This window comes from Canis lupus, chromosome 10, assembly GCF_011100685.1.
Source record: "Canis lupus familiaris isolate Mischka breed German Shepherd chromosome 10, alternate assembly UU_Cfam_GSD_1.0, whole genome shotgun sequence".
NCBI classification, from domain to species: Eukaryota; Metazoa; Chordata; class Mammalia; order Carnivora; family Canidae; genus Canis; species Canis lupus.
In genome coordinates, this window is record NC_049231.1 from 6,122,509 (window position 1) to 6,144,036 (window position 21,528).

The window sequence follows — 21,528 nt, forward strand, 5'->3', positions numbered from 1 at the left end:
TTACCTCCACCATCATCCGAATTTTTGTATATCACTGAACACTTAACATTACTTGATAATAAATTAGAATTAAACACAGTTTTTGTCTCTAGAAATAGAAACTGTAAAACTCCTTTAGCAGTAGTGGTTATGAAATTCTCACCATTGCTGCAAATTTGGGCACAAGAGACAAGAGAATAGACTTCTCTATTCTTATCTATTTAAAATTTTTCCTGTAGTTTCCTACTACCAGATTATGGAGTTAGTCTAGCTAGGACTTGCACACCAGAATACAGGTTTCATACAACAGGGACTGGGTCCATCTTATTCACAGCTGGATCTTGTATAGTGCCTGATACAGAGTAATTGGTACTCAATAAGTATTTGTTGGATAAAAATATCTTAAGTCAAGCAGAGATCCGGTACTTGTAATAGAGTATATTTGCATGTGTGTATGTATGTGTATATTCTAATACTTGTAAATAGAAAAACCAAATAATACCAAATAAAGCAAAAATAGCCCTAGATAATAAAACTGTACACTATAACTCTAAACTTAAATAGGAGAGTACTATTTTTACGTTTACAACGTGAAAGAGAAGAATTTAGGCTTACATATCAGAGAAGTTTAGGGTCAAATTCTGGCCTTGTCATTTGCTTACAGTACATTTTTGGTCATATTACTAGCATTTGAAGCCTCAGTTTCCTCTTCTGTCAATTACATGAAGATAATATTTACTACATGTAGTTACTGTGTGATCATATAAGGTAATACAAATAAAGCTCTTAGTACATTGCTTGGCTCTGTAATTTTAGCTATAATTGTTATTGTAAAAATCATTGATACCTGATTCTCTGCTGTTTCTAAGTAGTTAATATTTCACTGTTTCAAGTTTAATACCATTTTACTGCTCATTTTTATTAAGAGTCATAGTTTAGAATTCACCTTGGTTCTCTCAGAACTGTTGATTTCTACTAACCTTGCTGGGACAATTTTCTCCTTTTTTTTCCCCCCCAGATGTTCTCTCTTTTATTTTATTTTATTTTTTTAAAAGATTCATTTATTTATTCATCCAGAGAGAGCAAAAAGAGAGGCAGAGACACAGGCAGAGGGAGAAGCAGGCTCCATGCAGGAAGCCCGATGTGGGACTCAATCCTGGGTCTCCAGGATCACACCCCGGCCTGCAGGCGGCGCTAAACTGCTGCGCCACCGGGGCTGCCCTCTCTTTTATTTTAAAGACCTTTAATATATTGTGTTTATTACAAATTAGTGATTAATGGGCAGTCTCTGAGTGAATAGTTCAACAGATGACGAAGACTCTCTTAAGTCACTGGCAATATAATTGAATTCAGGTATCATCACAGTGGTAATTTTTGTTGTTACTCCAGATGATAGTAATAGCTTCACTTTTTATTTTCATTTTTTCATTCATAGTACTGAAAGGAGTTTAGTTTTAACAGATTTTATTTAGTTCAGGATTGGACCAAGCAGTTTTGTAGCTAGAATTTCATGTTTGTCATTAGTCACTTATACTAATAACTTTAATTAAGAATACTATTCTTTTAAATAAATGGTAATGTCTAACCTGGGTGAGAAAATACTTTTTGTCATTTAAATACTGTTTATTTCCAGGGAACATTTTATCTTTTAAAAATCAAGTGTTTTGTTTATTTATTTTTTTTTTAGCATACCTCCAGATAATCTCTCTATTCAAGAATTTCAAAGAAATGAAAGTATTGATGTTGAGGTGAGGAAGCTATTTAAAACATTTTCCTGTAACCATTTGTGCAAACCAAATATTAGAAATGTTGAAACTATAAAATTGCTAAGAGAAAAAGTAAAGTAATAGGTTAAGATTGAACCTAAAAGCATTAAAACTTTCACAAAGATTAAATGTTAGTTTAGAAAGCACTTACATGATTTCCTATTTGTTAGCTTTGTGTCGAGGTACTCAGTTGCTTCCATTTAATAATTTTTTAAAAAGCAGTTGACTCAGTAAAATCTGTCAGAGCATGAATGTATTTGAGAGTTTGCTCAATAAGGTTCAAACTAATCAACAAGTTGTTTAGAATTTTTTTTTTTTTTAAAGCTGTGTGCCTAACATGGGGCTTGAACTCATGATCCTGAGATCAAGAGTCTTACGGTCAATAACTGAGCCAGGCAGGCACACCTATTTTATTTTTAATAAAATAAAAGCTGTAGATAGAGCCTCTAGAACTCTGGAAGCACAAAAGTGTTTTTTTAAAAAATATATTTTATTGATTATAAATGGAGTTTAAAAATTTTTTTGCCTGTGAGGTTTTTGTTGGGGGAGGTGTTCTGATGATTTTCCTTTAAGTGGGATAAAGGATCTTTTAAGTAAATCAAATAAACTACTTTAACATGTACATAAAAAGTGTATGTATCATATAGATATAAAATATTGCCTTTTGTCCATTGCTGTTTTAAAACTCTTATAAACTTCTTTTCCTTCAAAGGGCAAAATAACACATTATATATTAGAAATGAGCTGTTTAACAAAAATGAATATAACTTTACTTTCTCTTTTGGCTCATTGTTGTGGGTAAAAATAGGTGATTTAGCTCTTATTCTTAATTCCATTTTGGATATTTTATTCTAACGTGGATACATTTCATATAAGATCAACACTTATTAAAATAGTTGCGTAGTAAACAGCTTAATAGTATTGACTATTTTGTGATTTATTATTAAAAATAAGTTTATTATTAAGATGAAAGAAATAGGCTACTCATCCTGCATTTTAACGTTAAAAGATTTATGTACTTTAATTAAGGAAGATTCTTCAACTGATTTTCTTTTAAAATAATATTTAGATTTTACTCTAGAAATTGTAATTTGAGTAGGTCTCTTTCAAGAAAAAAATGCATTTGAGTCTGCCTCTTTTGTTTTAGGTAGTTCAGCTTATCAGCACTGAGATACTACCGTATGCCAATTTTATTCCTAAGGAATTTGTCGGACAGATAATGACTATGCTTAATAAGGGCTCAATACATTCCCAGTCATCATCATTTACAGGTATGTTATTTTAATGATTTATTTAAAATGTTAATAAGTGTTGAAGTACTTTGCAAGAAGCTAACTAGAAATGTATACTCCCGTGATTGTGATAAAATGTAAACTGGAGAATAGTAGGGTAAAATTTAAGAACGTGATGGAACATTAAGCTTTATGACGGGACAATGTGAATGTTCTGTGGCCTGTGTGTTATGGATTAAGTTGCAGGGCACTTAGGAAACCTGCCTAAGTCACTGTAGGCTGACACAGGTTCACGGTTCTGTGAAGTCATGCATTATTGGGACACAATGAGCATATTATTCTGCCACCTGGCTCTTGGCTGGCTTGAGTCTCAGCTTTGTCATCTGTAAAATGAAGATATTAATATCAATCACTCAGAATTATCAATTACAGTCAGTCAATTAAAACAGATAGATGCCTTAATGTTTGATAAAGGAACTAAGTTTAGTAAATGCTCACTATGTGGAGGGTATTATGCTAGAATGTTCTCTTTTTCTGCACATTTCTATGAGGATAGTTTCCACCATATTGCAGAGGGAAATGGGTTTAGAAAGGTTGGAGAAATTATCCATAATCTAAAAGCTGGAAGCCAAATTCATCCCTTAAAGGAACTCCATGCTTGTTTTCATTTTATCATGCTACCTTATTGGGAGATAAGACTTAATTGCCTTTTGCTATTATTTCTTTTTCTAAACCTGTGCTCAATTGTTAAATGTAATTGTGGTATCATAACATGATTTTTTCCTGTGAGAAGATTTTTAAAAATTATAAATTTGTGCCATGCATATCCTTAATCCCCAGAATTTACCAGAGCTATGACTAACTTCTGCTAAACTGTGCTAAACACTTTAAAGAGCATTTAAATGTGCAGTTTGGCCACTAGATGTCTCTCATACTGCTTACTTCACGAACTACAGTCGTTCTTTTCCCCAGCCCAGATAAGTTATAAAAGTGATTTTATAAAGTGCAGATTTAACAAGCATAAAAAATCTCAGAAAAAATTAAATCCTGCTTATATTAATAGAGTCAACTTTTTATTATTAAGTAAGAGTACATAGGGATGCCTGAGTGGCTCAGCGGTTGAGCATCTGCCTTTAGCCCAGGGCGTAATCCTGGAGTCCTGGGATCAAGTCCCACATCGGGCTCCCTGCATGAAGACTGCTTCTCCCTCCGCCTGTGTCTCTGCCTCTCTCTCTCTCTCTGTCTCTCTTGAATAAATAAATAAAATCTTTTAAAAAGTACATAAAAATTTCTAGATACATTTTTATTTAAAAAAAGTATTACGAACAATATTTATAATCAGTTGTAAATATTTTAGGCTAAATAAGGACTACTGAGTTGCTGTGTATACTTTTTCAGTTTCTGATAATTCTTGCCATTTATTGTGTCAAATATACCAAAATAAGGAAGGTACATGAGCATTTGTCCAATGGCTTTGCCATAGGACACAAACTTCACAGTTTTAACTTGGAGAGGTTTTAAAAACATATATATAGAAAATCTTCATGCTAAACCAGACCAACTTCTAGAGACCTGGGTTCCAGTGGTCATTTTTGGTCTACCATTCTTAAGTATGACCTAATAGCCAAAACTTTTAGAGAAAATCTTCCAACATGAAAGAGAAAAACCAAAACAATGAAGAGGGAGTAACAACTCAGAGGAAACAAAATTGAGAGCCACAGAAACACAGCTCTCCCCACCCCCAAAAAGCACAATTATAATTAGGATGTTCAAAGAGATAAAAGATTTTGCATCCATGAAACAGAAAATGCTATTAAGAAGGAGCAATGAGTATGAGACAGAACTCAAAGAAACTAAAAATGTGACTGCTGAAATAAGTCCAGTGAAAGGTTGCAAGAAAACATAAGGAAATAACCCAGAAAGCAGAGAAAGACAAAAAAAGTGGACAATATGAGAAGAAAGAAAGTGAATCCAAGGGGTTAACATCTGACAATAGGTCTCCCAGAAAGAGAAAATAGAGCAAAGCTGAAAGAGGAAATTATCAAAGACATAAAGTGAAGAAATCAGTCTCCAGATTAAAAAAGGTCACTCAGTAACCAGAACAGTGAAAGAACAAAGATCCACAGGAAGATCCACAAATTTCATGTTGTCATGAAATTTCAGAATATCTGGGCTAAGGAAAAGTGTAAGATTTCAGAAAGACAAGAAAAAAGACCAGACAAAAGATATTGGACTTTTCAGTAGCAGCATTGGATATAAAATGCATTGACGCAGTGGTTTCAGACTTAAAATCAGAAAGGATTTTTAACACGGGGTTTCATACGTAGGCCCACTGTTGTCAGAGTTAATTAGCCTAGAATGGTAATTCTTAAATGTTAGCATGTGTTATAAGAAGCTGCAAGGGCAAGCTATTGCTGGACTGTAGTCTTTGAGCTTCTGATTCAATAGGTTGGTGGTGGGATATGAGAATTTGCATTTCTAATGAGTTCTTTGGTGCTGCTAATGCTACTAGGTACCACTCTTTGAGTACCAAGGTAAAGTAGTATCTTCAGAAATGCAAGTTCTGACAAATTTTACTTCCTATTCAGGCTTTCTCAAGTACTCCAGGATATGCTCCATGAATACAAAGGAGTAAACCAAAGAAACAGAAGGCATGAACCTAGGAAGTGGGGTATAAAACAGGAGAGACTAAAAACAATTCCGACTAGTTCAAGGCTACAGCTAGATAGTAGGTCTAGAAAGCAGCCAGTCCACACTAGAGCAGAGGTGTGGCTCTGGGAGAGATGTTACCCAAAGGAAGAAAGAGGGAAGGAGGGAGGAAGAAGAAAGAAAGAAAATGAATACTGCAAGTTTGACCTTGGGGAAAACCATTGAAAAGCATTTTATAGTGCTGTCAAAGGGTACAAAAAGAAGACAAAAATATTATGTAGAAATGATGAGAGTGGACAGTCTTGCCTTTTTTTTTTTGGATCTGGCAAGGTGGAAAATTGTTACATATATGCTGTTAGCTGTAAGTTTTTCATAGATGCCTTTCATCAGTTGAGGAATTTCCTTTTCTATTGCTAGTTTGCTAAAAAGTGTTATCATGGGTCATTAATTTAACCTTTTGTTAACCATCAAAAATTGTTAATTTTACAGAAGCGGAGATTGATATTCGTTTGAGAGAGGAATTTTCTAAAATGTGTTTTGAAACATTGCTCCAGTTTTCCTTCAGTAATAAAGTCACAACACCTCAAGAAGGCTACATCTCACGAATGGCACTTTCAGTGCTTTTAAAGAGATCTCAGGATGTACTTCATCGCTATATAGAGGATGAAAGATTAAGTGGTAAATGCCCTCTTCCAAGGTATAGATTTTATTTTATAGATGAAGGAAATATGCTATCAGAGTTACTAGCTCTGAGCACTATGTTGTTTTTATAAGTGATCTGAACGTAATCTAAAGCTGTTTATAATTTTATTTATTTTATATAGTGTAAATATTCCTAAGTCTTGCTGCTCTTTTGTTCTGGGGTGCTTTTTCAGACTCCTCATGGAGGTTAAGTAATATATATGAACCAAATTTCCTTTTGGATTTAAAAGAAAATTTTGGAATCTAAAATATGTCTTCTTAAGGATTTCCAGATTAGGACTTACGGATCTGTATGAGCACATAAGTGTGGATCTCTCCAGAGAGAAAATAATAGATAAATCATACTCTCGGAACTTCCTGGTTTGTTTTACAGTTATTTTTAGTTTCTCTGTAAGTCAACTAGCCATGACTTAGATCTTTTCATCTGATTTACTTAATTAAGCCCTTCCTAAAGTAATTTGCTTCCCTTATAGCCAAGCTGTGTCAGTAGAAGGGACTCTAGGCCTTTCTGCTAGGCCAACTCTAATCAAAGTTGGGGTAGAAATCAGAATTCATCAAAAAATGCAATCATAATTTAGGATTATATCACCAATCTATTTTTTTAATGTGGGAATTAGAATTTAAGGCAAAGCAAATGAAACAATATTAGAAGAAAAAGTTGTCGAAGTCAGGAAAGAGTTATGAAAATCATTATGGGTCCCATCTCATATAAGGTAGTATTGGAGAGGCAAATTACAAGCCCTAAATATTTGTGTACATTCTTATTTACTTATAATAAATTTTTGGAGTTAGACTAGACTTGTCAGAAGATAAAGACATTTTAAATTTTAAAGCTTTTGATATGTATTACAAATTGCCTGCCAGAGATTTCTACCAATTCACATTCTCCCAGGAGTATATAAATGTCCTATTCCTCAGTTTTAAGTATTTTAAAATTATTTGCCAGTTTATGACTTAATTTATCTTTTTAAAAAATTTGATAAATGAAAAATAGTTACATGGTAGTTTGTTTTTTTTAATTATCCATGTTTATTAGTCATTTATATTTTAATTTTTGGGATCCACTGTATTTTGAATTTCTAAAACATAAAAATTATATCTCCTTATATTCAGATTTATGTATGAAAAAATTCCAAAGACAGGTGTTGGTGATTTGGTTATGGGCATGATTGAAAATTGATTTATCAAAATTGATCTCTGAAGTATACTTGGAGAATCAGTAATAAAGTTACTTTGTTTGGAATATCTTTATTTATTAGGTTATAATATTATTTGATTTCAGAAAGCAACTTTTCCTTTTTTTATGTTTTTAGTGTTTATTGCTTTTACATTGAGACATTTATTATAGTTCTGTAAAGTTATATTGTATCTTCCTGTGTTTGATGCAGTGTCATTATTTTCTAAAAAGCTACATCACAACACAATAACATTCCTCTATGCTTAAAAAGAGAGACTTGAAATAATATTAGAAAAATCCTTTCTGTAGAATGCAAACACAGATTCATATCAGGACTGAGGAGACTATAAAGAAAGAAGGGAGGAGACTATGTAGGGAGAAGGAAGAGACTCAAGCTACTCTTATTGAATATCCTTTACTCTCAAGTTCATTCTTCATTGCTAATGTCTCTAAATGGTACCCTTTTGCATTAATTTTGAGCATGTTTCTTTTTGTTCTATTAGAAAGTTAAATAAGTAGTGTTGTAATTTTTTCCCCATCCCAGTACTATGGTAATTTTTTAAAAAAAGATTTATTTATTTATTTGAGAGAATGAGAGAGAAAGAGAGAGAGTACAAAGGGGTAGAGGGAAAGTCAAGCCGACTTCGTGCTAAGCTCAGATCCTGACATGGGGCTCAACCTCATGACCCTGAGATCATGATGAGCCAAAACCAAGTGTTGGATGCTTAACTACCCAGGCGCCCCTGTACTATTATATTTTAAATGTCCTTTTAACAGCATGATAAAATACATGCCAGGAGGTACTAGTAGTCTTAATTCCATTCAAACTTTGGCAAATCCCTTTTAGCACTAATTAGTTAAAAAGAAAAAAAACCCACTTTTGTAGAGAAGCTTTAAAAGCATGAATTATAAGATGTTTTAAATTTAAATAGTTCTATGAAATATTTTTTTTAAGATCTTATTTATTCATGAGAGAAAGAGAGAGAGGCAGAGACACAGGCAGAGGGAGAAGCAGGCTCCATGCAGGGAGCCCGATGTGGGACTTGATCCCGGGAGTCCAGGATCACATCCTGAGCCGAAGGCAGATGCCCAGCCGCTGAGCCACCCAGGTGTCCCAGTTCTATGATATATTTTACAAATAAATTTAAAATTGCCCAAATAGATTGTCCCCCTTTTGAAATTACTAATTTTTGATAAGAGTAACTATAAATCTGCACACTGAAATACATTTTCATAAGAATTTAAAACTAACATTAACTTTGCATTGTATTGTGTCCAGTATTTTTCCAAAGTGCATCTACTTGTATAAACCTGGTAAAAAAAAACACACGTGGCATGTCTTAAAATCCTGATGGAAATAATTTCCCATCTCTTTTTTTAGGCAACAAGTAACAGAAATCATATTTGTCTTAAAAGCAGTCAGTACTCTCATTGATTCACTTAAGAAAACTCAGCCTGAGAATGGTAAGTGCTTAGAAACTCAGTTATTCTAGACTCATAGTATTTATGTCCTATTTCTGATGTACTTTTCTGTTATTGTTAAGGTAACTGAATTTTAGGAACATAACAACTATTAGACTTTCTTTTTTCTAGCTCTTATGACAGCAAAGAATCAAGTCCATTAGGATGTCAAATTAATTTGTAATGTTTTAGCTTCTTTATGTTAAATACCAGTTTGGCTTTTTTGTTTCGTTTTTTAACAAAGTTGGTCTGAATTCAGGATGTTGCATGGATAATTCATAATTCATATATTTTTAATGTAGAACATCACTAAGTTTTGGGGTAGGTGTAGGCTTCCAATCCTACGTGTGTACTAAATTACAGTATATGTATAAACTATACAACTTTGAATCATTTTATAGCTTTACCTCATTTGTTTCCCCTTTCTGTAACTCATTCCTCTTCTATCCCTTCTTTACATTATTGCCAGAAATGATTTTTCCAAAAGTGCAGCTTTGATCATACATTTTCCCATCTTTGTAAAATAAAATAATTTTCATTTATCATTACTTACTGAATGCAGAGTTCCATTGTCAAGACTCCATTAGGTCTATGCTTTATTTCCATTAGACATTATATATCCTATTTTCCCACCAAACTAAAATCCATAGTCTACCCAAGTATTCCCAACCTTTTGCTTATTTCATTCTCCTGCCTTCATCTATGTAGTCCAAATACCACTTTTTAGCCTTGTTTTAAATCCTTAATCGTGAGTGATTTCTTTTTTCATTGCACTTGTAGCTATTTTTTGTGTCCTTTTGTCTTAAAGCATTCTATGTGTATTACAGTTGGACACATACATGACTCAGTTCCCTTAAATTTAAACTTCTTGAGAGACCTTTTGGGCCATGTTTTGTTCTATTTTGAATCCTTTGCATTGCAACGCAAAGTGGCTTGTTCAAGGACAGGATAAAGGGCTGGCACCAGAATATGAGTTAATTGTGTCACTAAACACAGTGATTCAGTTGACACTTTTTATACAACAAGCTTTTGTTAGAGAAGGAAGTGTGTTGACTTACTGGCCCAAGCACCTTAGCAGACTGGCACTTTAAGCAGCATTTTAATAACCAAGAAGGAGGTTCCTGATAAATGCCTAATAAATGAGTCCTAGATATTTGTTCCTGGCAGTTATATAATAAAAGTAAATACATATTTTTCTTTTTTTTTCAAAATTTACCATTGGTGCTTTAGCCTAGAGTGAATGAGTATTATACTAAACACTAAGGAATGACAGATTTGTCATTCAATCCAAAGGGAGGGGTGGAATTTGTAAGAAAATTTGGGGAGCAATATTCTGACTTCATTCCATCAAGTTCAAATCTGATTTCTTAAAAAAAAAAAAAAGTTCTTGTTGATATTTCAGAGAAGGAAACTGTGCATTACCCTCCTAGTGACCAGGGATCCCTGGGTGGCGCAGTGGTTTAGTGCCTGCCTTTGGCCTAGGGCGCGATCCTGGAGACCCAGGATCGAATCCCACGTCGGGCTCCCGGTGCATGGAGCCTGCTTCTCCCTCTGCCACTCTCTCTCTCTCTCTTTCTCTCTCTCTCTCTGTGACTATCATAAATAAATAAAAATTTAAAAAAAAAAAAAAAAAAACCTCCTAGTGACCAGTAAAATCTTATTAGACCATAGGATAGAATTCAATTCTTAAAAATATATTTAAGACTTAAACAGGAAATTCTCTAATTCCTATGTTATTGCTATAGGTATATTAAATATAACCAGTGTATTTTAATGCATAGTGCTTGCATTATTTTGTAGGATTTTTAGACAGCTGTCAAGAATTTAACCAGAATTTATATAAAGGAAGAAAAGGGAAGGAAAACCCGGTAGCTTTTGTGGGGTGGCGGTGGTAGGGAGTTTTAGGTTTTCGTTTTAGGGGATTGGGTGAGGGGGGGGAGTGGCTGGGAGGGGTGTGTGAGGGGAGGGGAGGGGAGGGGAGGTGAGGAAGAAGAAAGACAGAAAAAAGAAAAGAGGATTGAAGGGAAGGAAGGGAAGGGCAGGGAATGGAAGGGAAGGGAAGGAACTTGAAGGGAAGTGAAGGAAGGGGTCTGCAGTGCTCGAGGGGCAGGGAGTGCTTGTCCTGTTCCTTTCTTTACCTTTCCTTTCTTCTTTCATTTCTTTCCTTCCTTCCTTTCCTTTCCTTTTCTTCTTCTTTCTTTTCTTTTCTTTTTCTTCTTTCTTTCTTTCTTTTTTTCTTTTTTTTTTTTTTCTTTCTTTTCTTTCTTTCTTTACAAATCTGGTAGGCCATGAATAGGGCATTACAGTAATGACAGATGATTTAACTTACTGTTAAAAATTGTCTAAAAGAGTTTGAATTGTGGCTCTAGATATATGAAGTGAAAACTTAAATTGTATGTAACCATAAAAGATGAAGATACTGTAACATATTACAAAGTTACGATAAGCTTCATGAAGAAACAAAGAAGGCAACTTAGAAAAAGCCAGCCTTTTCCAGTGGAAGTATGTTGGATTGCTCATAGCCAGTCCAAAAATAATTCAGGAGGATGGCTGCAAGGTTTGAAACCAGTGTATACCCAACATTTATTTACAACATTTGTCATTTGTTTTAGGGTTTTCTAGTGAGAGATAAGGCATTTCTTGGGCTTATTTTTAATTTGGGGGAATTTTGTTTTTATTTTATTTGACCTTTAAAATTTGATAGATAGTAACCATACAGTTCAAAAATTAAAAAACATAAAATCATAAAAGGACAGGGAAAAGTTTTAAGATCATCTTTACCCTATTTTATATCTGCCTTGTTCTTACCTCACAGTAGGCAACCATTTTAATTAGTTTGTGGGTCTTTCCATAAGTTTATTATGTAAATACAAAATACATACTCCAGTATGCTCCAGTTTTAAACATAAATGAATATACATAATAGACTCATACCTACTGTTCTGAATACTGTTTTTTTCCACTTCATATAATATGGAGATTCTTTCATATTAATGCATACAGCTTTTTCATTCCTTTTTGATAGGGGAGTCCAAGGTGCTCACCAAGATCTATAGGTTTCAAAAAAAATTTTTTTTAATTTAAGAAATTTGTGTAGCTTCCCCTCAGTTTCAGATTTGATATTAAATTATGTATTTTTGTATTTTCCTTTAATAAACCCAAGAATTAAGTTTGTCAATTGACTCTCCATCTGGGGCAATGTAGATAGATTTCAGTCTGTGCAACCTTTCTTTTTTTTTTTTTTTAACTGTAGTAAAATACACAAAAAATTCATCCTCTGCATTTTTAAGTGTACAGTTCAATGGTATTTAAATACATTCATAATAGTGTATTGCCATCACTACCATCCATCTCCATAACTCTTTTCATCTTGTAACTGGAACTCTATACTCCTTACACAATAACTCCTCATTCCCCACTCCTCCCACCTTCTGGCAACCACCATTCTATTTTCTATCACTAGGATTTTGACACCCTAAGTATCTCATTTAAGTATTTGTCTTTTTTGACTGGCTTTTTTCAATTAGTATGATGTCATCACGATTCATTCTTATCATAGCATATTGGAGAATTTCCTTTTTAAGAAGAATATTCCATTGTGGTGTGTGTATGTATGTATATTTCATGTTTTCCTTACCCATTCATCCATTGGTAGACACTTGGGTTGATTCGACATTTTAGCTATTGTGTATAATGCTGCTATGAAGGTGTGTACTGATATCTTTTCAAGACCTTGCTTTCAGTTCTTTTGAGTATATACCGAGAAGTAGAATTACTGAATCTTATGGTCATTTTTTATTTTTTGAGGAACAACCACTGTGGTGTTTTCCGCTGTGGCTATACCATTTACATTCCCACCATCAGTGAACAAGGTTCTAATTTCTCCACATCTTCACGAATACTTTTGTTGTTGTTGTTGTTGTTGTTGTTGTTTGTTTCTGTTTTTGTTGATAGTAGTCATTTTATTAAGTAGGAGATGGGTCACATTGTAGTTTTGATTTGCATTTCCCTCATGATTAGTGATGTTGAGCATCTTTTTCATGTGCATTATTGACCATTTGTATATCTCATTTGGAGAAATGTCTATTCAAACCCTTTGCACGTTTTTTGAACCGAGGTATTTGGGTTTTTTCTTTCTTTTTCTGCTGTTGAATTCTCTATCTGCATTTCTGTGATGAGAAGCATTGATCAGAGCACAGATCCCTGATATTTTGAGGATAGGGTCCTTTTTGCCCACGGTGACCTTCTGCAAGCTGCTCCAGGAACACGGGCACAGCTGTTCTACCACATGGCTAGAGGTGTGGGATGGGTAGCTGCTACTATGCTAAGAGCTGAAATTGACCAAAATTAACCACGGTGTGCTCTCCAAATCTTACCTCTGGAAGTCGCAAGCCTTCAGTAGACTCCAGAGTTCCAAAAACGTTGCATCAAGCAGATTCTGCCAATGCAGTTCTGGTCTAGGTGGATAGACAGTTTCCTGGTACTTACTACTCTGCTATTTTTCTAGAATCTTCTCTGTGCAATCCTTTGTTAAATGATTAGTGAAAAGTTTCACAGAAAACAGCTGGAGCAGACTGTTTAAAACTCCTTAGACTGCTGATTTTTAAACTGTTTTTGGTTAAACAGCACATTCATTTCACAAATGAAATCTGATATGGATTCCCAACATATAAGAGATAGAAACAGCCCTGGCCTGAAATTCCCACCCTCAGCATTACCCATCAGCCCCACTCCCACTCAGAAAAAGCCCTTGTTTGGGTGAAGTAAGGGTTACATGAACAGGTCAGTATTTCCCAAGATTAGTGCTAAGCAATGAATATTAATAATGATGAGTGAGGTCAGTAGATATTGAATATAAAAAAGTTCCATAATCAAATTACTTTTGGAAGCCCTGCGTTAAAGTTAAACCTTTCCTTTTATTGCCATTTTTAAAATAAATTCATGTGAATTATAACTCCCCAAAGAGGAACATAATATATACAACATGTGGCAAACTTACCCGAACATTATTTTTTTATAAGAAGTATCTTAAAGAACACTAGTTTGAGAAACTCATTCCTTTATTCTCCAACAGAAGTTGAGATAAAGGGAAATTGGAATGAAAAATAGAATTAAAATTCCTTATGTATAATACTCTCCCTTTTATACTGTATTACCTCCTAGGTTTGAGACTTATTCTGCAAAGTGTCATATATGTATGTATGTCATATATACATATGAAACATATATATGTATGTTACCTATATACCTAATATGCTACCTAGCGAAAATTGGTTACTGGTTTTATTGCATATTGCACTCTCAGCAGTATGCGCAGTACTTACAGGAAAATAAGAAATGTAATTTATGATCTCAGAGTATAAGGAAATTATAAACTAATTGGAATATAACACTTTTGCCCATCCAGCAAATAACATTCAGCTATACTAGTTGTTGATGATGAGGAGGAACACAGACATGTCTCTCTCCGTTGAAGTTTAAGTGTACTGATGATATACATTAAATATTAGGAAGCAGTACAAGAGAAGAATGGATGTGTGGTCACTTGAAACTAAAATTAATGTCAAGGACATTACTGGGAAAATTATTTAAATTTTATATTTTTTAGCATACAACTGCATAAGAAATTGAGTTGTTTTCTAAATTGTTCTTGAAATATATATACTACATTGTCTGGTACCTATACTGAAAATGACAAAAGTTTGAATTCCAAAGTTACCTTGTCAGCTTCCTAGGCCTTCACAAATTGAAGTATCATTTAAAATGAATTTTATTAAATTCCTTGGTATTGATGGCTCTGCACACTGACCATATGTTTTTCCCTCATATCTTACTAAGTATTGCAGGAAATCTTCCAAAGATTAAAAAAAGAAAAGGGTACAAACTTGTGGAATCTCCATATTTGGGGATTTTTTCTTTGCCTTGTATTTAAGGATTGTGTTTATATTAATTGGATAATCTCTGCTATTTAAACCCACACGGTTTTGAGATTTTATACTTTTTAATTACAGTTGATGGAAATACCTGGGCACAAGTGATTGCTTTATACCCAACTCTAGTAGAATGTATCACCTGCTCATCTGCAGAAGTCTGCTCTGCACTTAAAGAGGCACTAGTTCCTTTTAAGGATTTCATGCAACCACCAGCATCCAAAGTTCAGAATGGAGAATCTTGACCAGCTACAATAATTTTAAAGAAGAAAAATATCTAAAGAATATTTGATCTTCAGTGAGTCTTCTATGAGAAGGACATTTCTTACTACAAATAATTCTTGGCAGCTGTTGTTGGCCTCCTTTAAATTGTACTTACCTGAGTTCAGTAATTCATATTACAAATTAACATGTCAACAAAGGCTCCTGAATGAGTAGCAGTGGAAGCCTTTAGTAAGTTAAACTTAATACTAAACCATACCTGCTACTTATCTTCAATTGGTGATTTAAAAGTGAGCTTATGTACAGTTTGTGGTGTATGTGTTAACGATGTACTTTTTAAAAAGAAAGAAAAGATATTCAGTCAGATTTATTAGGCTGGTGTTTTTGCACCCTTTTTCAAGTACAAAGTTGTACTAAAATTTTATGCAAGATGGTACTGTAACATTCCATATTATCTATAACCAGCCTTTGTAAACAAAGGGAACTGATTGATAAACTTGTGTGTATAATAAATGGTACAGTTCTGTATAAAATAGTTGCATTTATTATTTAAATTTTTAAAATGTTGATAATGTTAAATGCTTGAAGCTGTATTTATTATTAATACAAAATTGTTTGCTTACATTTTTACTTATAATTTGCCTTCTTAAGCGGCAGGTATGCTCACCATATGATCATGCAGTTATCTCAGTGCTTATTTTAAATGTATTTACTGGTGATTATTAAACATTTGACCAGAAAGGTCATGTGAACACAGCAGCAAATAGTTGATGATTTGCTGGTTTTGCAACTTTGAAGTAGAGGTTATTAACTTAATACATTGGGATATATTGTAGTGCTCTGGCTCCATCATACCTCATTTCTTTAAATATCTTTCCCAGCTTTCACATAAGTCTGTCTGTTTTTATATTTGCTGTCTGAATTTTAAAGACTTTTCATATTATATTTCTACTGATTTTTTTTCCTCACTAAAGCCTTTATCACTGGTCTTTGAATTATGACCCAGGCAAGATAATTCCAGATTTCCTAAATTTTGCCTGTGAAATTTTGTTCATTTCAGTGCTTCACTTTGTAATGTCTTCTCAAGAAGAAAAGTAACTCTGCTAACCCATAAATATAAAATGTGTGTGTATTCTAAAACAATGGGAAGTGTATTTTTGGAGATAGTGAAGCATTTAGAAGTACAGTAAACTTTCTGTCATGGAGTAAATTGCTAATTTTGTTTCACTTTCCTATCCTAGTGAAGAAGAAAAATGCTCTTGAGTACATTAACTTGTTTCTTAAAAAACTAACCTAGCTCACTGTAATTTTTATTTAATGGCTTATAGCATTGTCATATTTTTCTTAAATTTTCATAAATGTGTGAAGATGCAAAGATGTTTAAAACAATGATTAAGAAATCATAATGATTTCAGTATTATGTTAGTGTGCTGGAAGGCCTTTGATTTTAATAGAGTTTATACATTTCAGCCTCTCCAGAATAATTATACAACTAGAAGAAGATACTAGAATTGAGTAATAGATGAAATACAATTTTGAGGGTACTGTGATTTGTGTAATTATTTGATTTGTACTATTATCTGTAAACATGATAAGGTCTTTTTTGAAGGGATATCATTTTTATTTACATGAATTAATGAATTTCTATTTTATAATTTTACCTAAAATTAAGGTAAAATATGGCATTTCCTAGATTCTATCTTCAGTATTTTCCTTGAAGTTGTAAAAAAAAAAAAAAATCATTCAAGCTGTGTATTCAGTTTATTTCCTATATTTGGATATTTTAAATTGGGGATTAGAAAAATACGTATATCACTGATAGGAGTACCAAAACAGAATAATGAAAGTAGTGTGCCTGTTTAGTAATATGTTAAAATACTGCCATGAATTTCCATAAAGTGGAAATGTTTATTCTTGAGAAATAATAGATCAGTTCCAATCATAAAAATTATTCTCCAGGGAAAGTTGAACATGAGTCAAAGGTATACAGCGTACATTTATATAAATTGAGTAGCTTTAGCTAATATCATATTAGCTTTCAATACCAGGACCATTCCCTACAGATCAAAGCATAAATGTGTTAATACTGTATAATACGGTAAGAGTGCTAGTCTTAGTGACAAGCAAAGTGTGCTCCCCTCTTAGTGATATAGCTTGACAGGTTTTTCCTCCCAGAATATCTCCCACCACCCCCGGAGTCACTACCAGCAGTTTACTCCTTTGAGTCAAACATTCCTCTTGGGCTGCCTTTTCTAAAATACCCTGATCCCTGGGGAGGTTAACTCCGTGCCTTTGTTTTGTTAGTATGAATTGGGTTCTCTAGTGACTAGGAGAACTGGGCTATGTAAGATTACTAGATCCTAAGGAGATTAAAAAAGGAAGTTCTCAAGGCTAAGATTACTTACAGCATGACAGACACGATGACTAAGTCTTTGAAACATTAGTAATAGTGTTCTGTGAAATGCATATTATAAATACAATGTGTTATAAGCCTCACATGATCATTTTTTGTCACTGACAGTGCCTATCTTATATAGATTATCACACAAGAGATATATTGCAACATTGGATTATATATAGTCCTTTTCTGACTTTTTTCCATTTATAAAAGAAACAACCTGATTTTCAACTTGAATAGCTTACTTTTTATTTTCCTATAATGCTACTACTGCCAAAAAGGAAAAAAAAAAAAAAAAGAAGTGATTTATAGTGTCTCATTTAGTATTTCTTTATAACTAGTGTTAAAGTTTTGTTAGTTTTACTGTATATGTTTGTGAGTAATATTTATTAGGAGGCTGTAGGAGTAAAAAGAAAATGCATAAAAGTCTGGCTTAGAGAAAACCACTTTTCATTTGCTTTCATTTTTAATTTTATTAACAGCTATATATATATATATTTTAAAGTTTTTATTTTTTTAGAGTGAGAGCACGTGAAGGGTGGTTGGGGAGTGGGAAGGGGCAGAGGCAGAAAAAGAGAATCTTAAGCGGGTTCCATGTCCAGCAAGGAGCCTGACTCAGGGCTCAATCTCATGACCCTGAGGTCATGACCCAAGCTGAAATCAAGAGACGCTTGATTTGAATTTCCACGACTGAGCTACGCAGGCACCCCAGCTACATTGCTTATTGCCTGTTTTTCCGCTGTGTAAGTATTAATTCAACTCTTGCTGTATTATTAAGTTAGACTTAGCACCAGAAGGAAGAGATGAACAATTTACACGTATATTTATTCTGAAGAATAACATTTAAATTAACTCTATTAACAAGCCAATAACAAGGCTGTCTTTTCTCACTGTAACCTTAGAGTATTTTACTTGTTATAGTTTGGTACCACTAGTCTCAGGTAACCATAAAGCCAAAGGGTCAGCTGAGAAACTGAGGGTATGGGGTGCCTGGCTGGCGCAGTCAGTGGAGCATGTGACTCTTGATCTCGGGGCTGAGTTCAAGCCACATGTTAGGTGTAGAGATTACTTTAAAAAAAAAAAAAAAAAAGAATAAAACAGTGTAGTACAGAAAACCACTCAAAAAGTATTGAGGTTGTCTTTTTTTTTTTTTTTTTTTTAAGATTTTATTTATTTATTCGTGAGAGACAGGCAGTGACATAGGCAGAGGGAGAAGCAGTCTCCCTGCAGGGAGCCTGATGGAAGACTCGATCCCAGGATCCCAAGGCAGACACTCAACCACTGAGCCACTCAGGTGCCCCAAGGTTGTCTTTATTACACTCATGTTACTGAAAAAGTTTATTAAATAATGATCCAATATAATACAGTATTTCCAAATGCAGAATAATTCAGATGGGCAGCCAAATCCTCAGGAGACTGCTATAGGTGAAGTCTGTGTCCTCAGGAAGAGTACTTTCTTCCAGGAACCCACCTACCTGTGATTGCTATATAATTTAATATTGGAGATTTAGAAGCCACAGAATTAATGTCCAGGCCAAGAATATTGTGAATTACTGTTTTGTTTTGATCTTTTAAATCAAAAACCACCACAATGTGAACAAAAATAGTCTCATGAAAGAATTGCCAGCAGCCTAATGTGTCCTTCAGATTTCTACAGACTAGGTTTGGCCTCATGACAGATATGCTGATCTTGTATTAACTACCACATTTTACCATGCTAATATGTTAGAGTGGATTTGGGCTTTTTAAATTACTATTAATCATAGTAGGCGTTTATCACATGGTGTGTTACTTTTGTTTTATGGGAAAACAATACTGCAAAATCAACTGAATTAAATTTTTTGTATCTGGCAAGTAGAGTAGTGCTTTCAATTTGAAAAGTTTTTATAGACTGAGAAAGAAGGTTATAATGTCCTTGTACCTTGATTTATTTAAAAACTCAGAGCCGTTTGGTAAATACCAATTTCTTATAAATCTAGTAATTAACTTTGAATGCAGTAGCAGTATTAGCTCTAAGGATTTTTTATTTATCCATTTAGAGAGAGAGAGAGCACGTACGTGCAAGTGGTGGTGTGGGGGGGAAGGAGAGAGAATCTCAAGGAGGCTCTTTGCTCAGGGTGGAGCCTGCATGGGGTTCGACCCCACAACCTCGAGACCACAACCAGAACTGAAGTCAAGACTAAGTTGCCTAACCCACTGAGCCACGCAGATACCCATGCTGGCTGTCTTTATAGGAGCTCACAATAAGTCCTCTTGTGAATATAAACACTTAGGAATCTTGACTTGTGAGGCAGTGAGGAGCAGAAGCTCTCCCTCTTCTCTAGGCATGTGTAAGGGGAGCCTGGTTGGCTGGCTCAGCCGGTAGAGCATGCAACTGTTGATCTTGGGGTCTTGGGTTTAAGCCCCATGTTGGGCATAGGGCACTGAGTTTACTTAAAGATAAAAAACAGTAACAAGGGATCCCTGGGTGGCGCAGCGGTTTGGCGCCTGCCTTTGGCCCAGGGCGCGATCCTGGAGACCCGGGATCGAATCCCACGTCGGGCTCCCGGTGCATGGAGCCTGCTTCTCCCTCTGCCTGTGTCTCTGTGCCTCTCTCTCTCTCTGTGACTATCATAAATAAATAAAAATTAAAAAAAAAAAAAAACAGTAACAAAACCCCACTAAGCCATGTGAAAGTTTCAAAGCCTCTATTATCTCTAAAGCAAAGATGACAAATGAGTTACTAATTCTTTGAAGAAAAATAACGCATGGTGTGAATTTAGATTTGATTTCATGTTAACTATTCATGTTGTTTGATAAATATATTACTCCACCTTGAGTACTTTGACTATATATTTTTCTCCTTTTCTCTCCTGCATTTTTTTCACCTTCTCTCCTTAAAAAAAAAAAAAAAAAAAAAAAATCTGTTTACCTTAATCGTCTTATTTTATACTTTCCCCTAGTTTTTCTCATTTTCATTCCTCTTTTATTTTTCTGCCTCTTCTGTTCCAGCTCTTCCTTTAATTTCACCTATGCTTTGTTCAAAAGAAGCAGAGCGATTACTGGTAGGATCACTGCCAACCGCCTTTTTATTAAATGAGATTCTGGAAATACCTTCTGCATTGGCCACTGTTGCTTTTTTTTGCAAAGGTGAAGTCCCCCTGCCATTTCAAAATAGCTGAACAAGTTCAAGTAATGACTGTAGCTTCTACTATCTTTCTGAAACCACAGGATTCAGCAGCCAGGATGCTCACAAATGGGCTTGCTATAAATACGATAAATTCAGCAGCTAAACTTGGAACAATCATGTCTTTTCTGTTATATGGATAGAGATTTATACCACTTTTCTGAAAGAGAGTCTTTAAAATCTGTTTAAATGAGATTTAAAAAATTTTATCTTTTTTGGAGGGGGCTTTTTCTTTGTTCTTGAAGGCAAATACTTTGAACTGTTAGCTTTATGTTATGTAAGTATTATTGATTTACAATATACTGCCTACTTTCAGAAAGATTTGAGCCAGCATGTTGCCCAAATATTTCTGCTGTTTCTAATTTTCTGTTGCAAAACAATATTCCTTGGAGAAGAGCTAGTGTTCCCTTACTCATCTCTGGTCTTTCTAGAGTGTATTTGGTATCCCTGTGCCTAGTATTACAGTGACACAGAGGTCAGTTAAAATGTTCATAATCACACTGTAGGATTCAAGCTAGCCCCTTGGATAAGAAAAAATTTTACCTTTGAATTCTGAGGCCATTTTCAGTTGCTGCAAATGTAGTTACATTAAGTTTTATTTTGAAATAACCTTCAACAAGGAGTGCAACCAGGGAAGATCTGCTAAACTGAGCCATTATTTGGGTAACTACTGCAGTATAATAACAACTCCTCCTTTCTATGAAGTTTTACTAGATGGGAGAAAAATTCCAAAGCTATAATATTGCACTCTTACTCTTTTTATCTAGAAAAATAAAATAGAATATTAGGCTTCAGACCCAACTGTGCAAATTGCATTTGCTTTCCAGTTTTTACTACCTCTGTGTC

General features: G+C 34.2%; 1 protein-coding gene across 5 annotated transcripts in view; it reads left to right on the forward strand.

The window, feature by feature from the left end:
- MON2 (MON2 homolog, regulator of endosome-to-Golgi trafficking) overlaps positions 1-17,817 on the forward strand; it is a 106,354-nt gene extending 88,537 nt beyond the window's left edge. For 4 of the 5 annotated variants that reach the window (XM_038549874.1, XM_038549873.1, XM_038549875.1 and 1 more), the window contains 5 exons: positions 1,667-1,727; positions 2,893-3,016; positions 6,116-6,323; positions 8,887-8,969; positions 14,978-15,161. In XM_038549874.1, coding sequence (XP_038405802.1) covers positions 1,667-1,727; positions 2,893-3,016; positions 6,116-6,323; positions 8,887-8,969; positions 14,978-15,141 — 640 coding nt within the window. In that variant the 3' untranslated portion in view covers positions 15,142-15,161. Of the gene's footprint in view, positions 1-1,666; positions 1,728-2,892; positions 3,017-6,115; positions 6,324-8,886; positions 8,970-14,977 lie in introns of all 5 variants that reach the window. The other variant, XM_038549872.1, reaches the window with a different exon arrangement.
- Positions 17,818-21,528: the final 3,711 nt, after the last annotated feature.